Below are 2412 nucleotides of genomic sequence, written 5' to 3' on the forward strand. Positions count from 1 at the left end.
AACATGTTTATAAGAGTGATTTTCTGTTGTCCTTCCATGGAAGCGGGCAGCATCCAGACGGACAATAAAACACTTTTTAATATAAGTTTCTGCTTAACATGATCACAGAACTGCCAAAACATATGTAGCTACATAAATACCAGACAAAGTGAATCACAGCAGCGTCATCAGCCGGTGTAACGCTGATCTGATGCGGAGCGGAGCTGCGCCATGAAGCTACAAACACTGAATAGAAGAAGAGCTGCCATCAATACAGTTGCAGCTAAACATGTTCTAATGTTACACAATACAGTTTTACGAAGTTGCTCAAAGTCTAAACTGGCATTGTTGAGCATTTAAGATGTAAAGTTTACCTTCGGCCAAACGCTCCCCAAAGGAATCTCAGCGCCCCCCTTTTGTTAAAATTTCCGCCAGCGCCCCCTGCTATCCTCTGAACGACCCCTGGGGGGCGGTACCGCCCACGTTGAGAACCGCTAGTATAGAATGTAGAGCTATCCTAGCCTATGCAACCTTTAAATGTAATTTTGAATTTCCTCTTTTCTTGCAGATTTATGTGAGGACCGGAATTTACCATGGAGGTGAACAAATGTGTGACAACGTCAACACACAGAGAGTACCCTGCTCTAACCCCAGGTACGTTTTCACTACTTTTAAAAAAATATATCACACTGTGACTTAAGTGGATGGAGGATGGATTAACAGCAGGATGGTGAGATTAAACAGCCAAATTACATTTCTATTGAACCAGACCTTTGAGAAGTTTCCATTCCTTGTCTGATGCGTTGTTTTTGTGCAGGTGGAATGAGTGGCTCCCCTATGACATGTACATCCCGGACGTCCCCCGAGCTGCCAGACTCTGCCTCTCCATCTGCTCTGTTAAAGGCAGAAAGGGAGCCAAGGAGGTAAGACGCCTCTGCGTTTAACCATGTCTACTAGAAAACAGAGAAATGCTTCTGTTTTAAATTCTGACTGCAAAGTTATCGGTGGAAATCACAGGACAGTGAAAAAAAACCTCTGCTAATCCGCTAACGCGTAGTCCTCATGTGACGTTACACTTCTAGGAACTTTGTAGCTGACAGCCATCTTGGTAGGCATATGTTGCTGACTTTACAGTTGCTATGGAGTTGCTATGACAACAATAAACAAGACACTAGCTAAGAACTAGCTCTTGCCTAGCTTTTATCTAATTTATAAACAATAYAAGTACATTGTAACTTTTTTTGAGTCTTCTGTTTTCTTTTTCTTGGTCTTGAAGCCGTGGTTCATCAATGCTTTGCGCTGCGTTTGCCTACCAAGATGGCGGTTCAGTGCCGCRGCTCACTTCCGGTTCAGACTTGTGGGAACTATGTATTCAGCCTTTCTGTTGAAATGTGCTGTACAAATAAATTTGGTTGATTAATTGATTTCATAGTRGTGCAAATTGTTTGTTTAGCTCTTTAGCTAGCTTTGAAAACAGTTGGCGCACTTGGCTTTCTTTAATTTYACAGATTAAATTTAATCTGGACAACAGTTATAAAACTTGACTGTTTTATAAACTTCCAGTGGAAAAACGTTTGACATCTCTGAAGTTTTGTTATCGACTGTTAAGAAYTCAAGTAGTTATTCATGCTCTTATTTTGAAGGGGGAGAACATTGTTTACGCAGCAGTTCTGTTTCCTCTCCRTGTTGCTGTTAAATATACAAAACATGTTTTATTTCAAACATACAGGAACAAAATAAAAAATGGATGATGGAGAACAATATATAAACATGCATTAAATTGGTGCTTTAGGGTTGTAGTCTTTGATGTTGTTGGAATTGAAGTTGGCACTTTAGCATTATCTTCCGCTAAATACTAACACACTATGTAGTGGAAGCTAATGCTAAGGTAATGTTTTAGCATTAGCAGAACTCGCGTGAATAGAATATAATGTACTTTATGATCCCCAAGGGGAAATTTGCTTTTTTTGCTGACAAGCTACTTCATCTAAAAAGTGAAAATRGTAAATATTAAATTATGATTAGTGTTTTCAGGGTTAGCCCTGCTAGCTTTTTAGYTAGAGGTTCCACCATTGGTAAAATATGTAGTTTTGTCTACATAGGGTAACTTTTAGAAACGGCACACAGCCAGCAGTATYTTAGTTTCATTTGCTGCTGTGTGTGCTGTTTGAAAGGCCTCTCCTCCTCATCAGTCTGAGGTGAATGGAAGCTGTGGCGTCATCTTTGGCTCTGTTTAATTACTAATCAGTCATGGGCACCTTGGTGGCAGAAAACGTCAGCAGGAACAGAACCAGCTAAAGTGACCTGACYATTTATTTAAACTGGGATTTTTTTTATGTTGAAAAGTTTCTTTTTTTAATTCACTTTGTTGTAATTTTACTGAAAACACAAATGCAGATTAAGAATCATATCTAGAAAACGTTTTAGATGAGG

At 39.5% G+C, this 2412-nt stretch overlaps 1 protein-coding gene across 1 annotated transcript in view; it reads left to right on the top strand.

Annotated features, from left to right (window-relative positions):
• Positions 1–2412, top strand: part of LOC103463230 (phosphatidylinositol 4,5-bisphosphate 3-kinase catalytic subunit alpha isoform) — a 33057-nt gene that overhangs the window by 14353 nt on the left and 16292 nt on the right. Inside the window, 2 exon segments of the mRNA XM_008406469.2 lie at positions 548–633; positions 797–902. Coding sequence (XP_008404691.1) covers positions 548–633; positions 797–902 — 192 coding nt within the window.

Source organism: Poecilia reticulata, linkage group LG4 (genome assembly GCF_000633615.1).
Source record: "Poecilia reticulata strain Guanapo linkage group LG4, Guppy_female_1.0+MT, whole genome shotgun sequence".
Classification (NCBI taxonomy): Eukaryota; Metazoa; Chordata; class Actinopteri; order Cyprinodontiformes; family Poeciliidae; genus Poecilia; species Poecilia reticulata.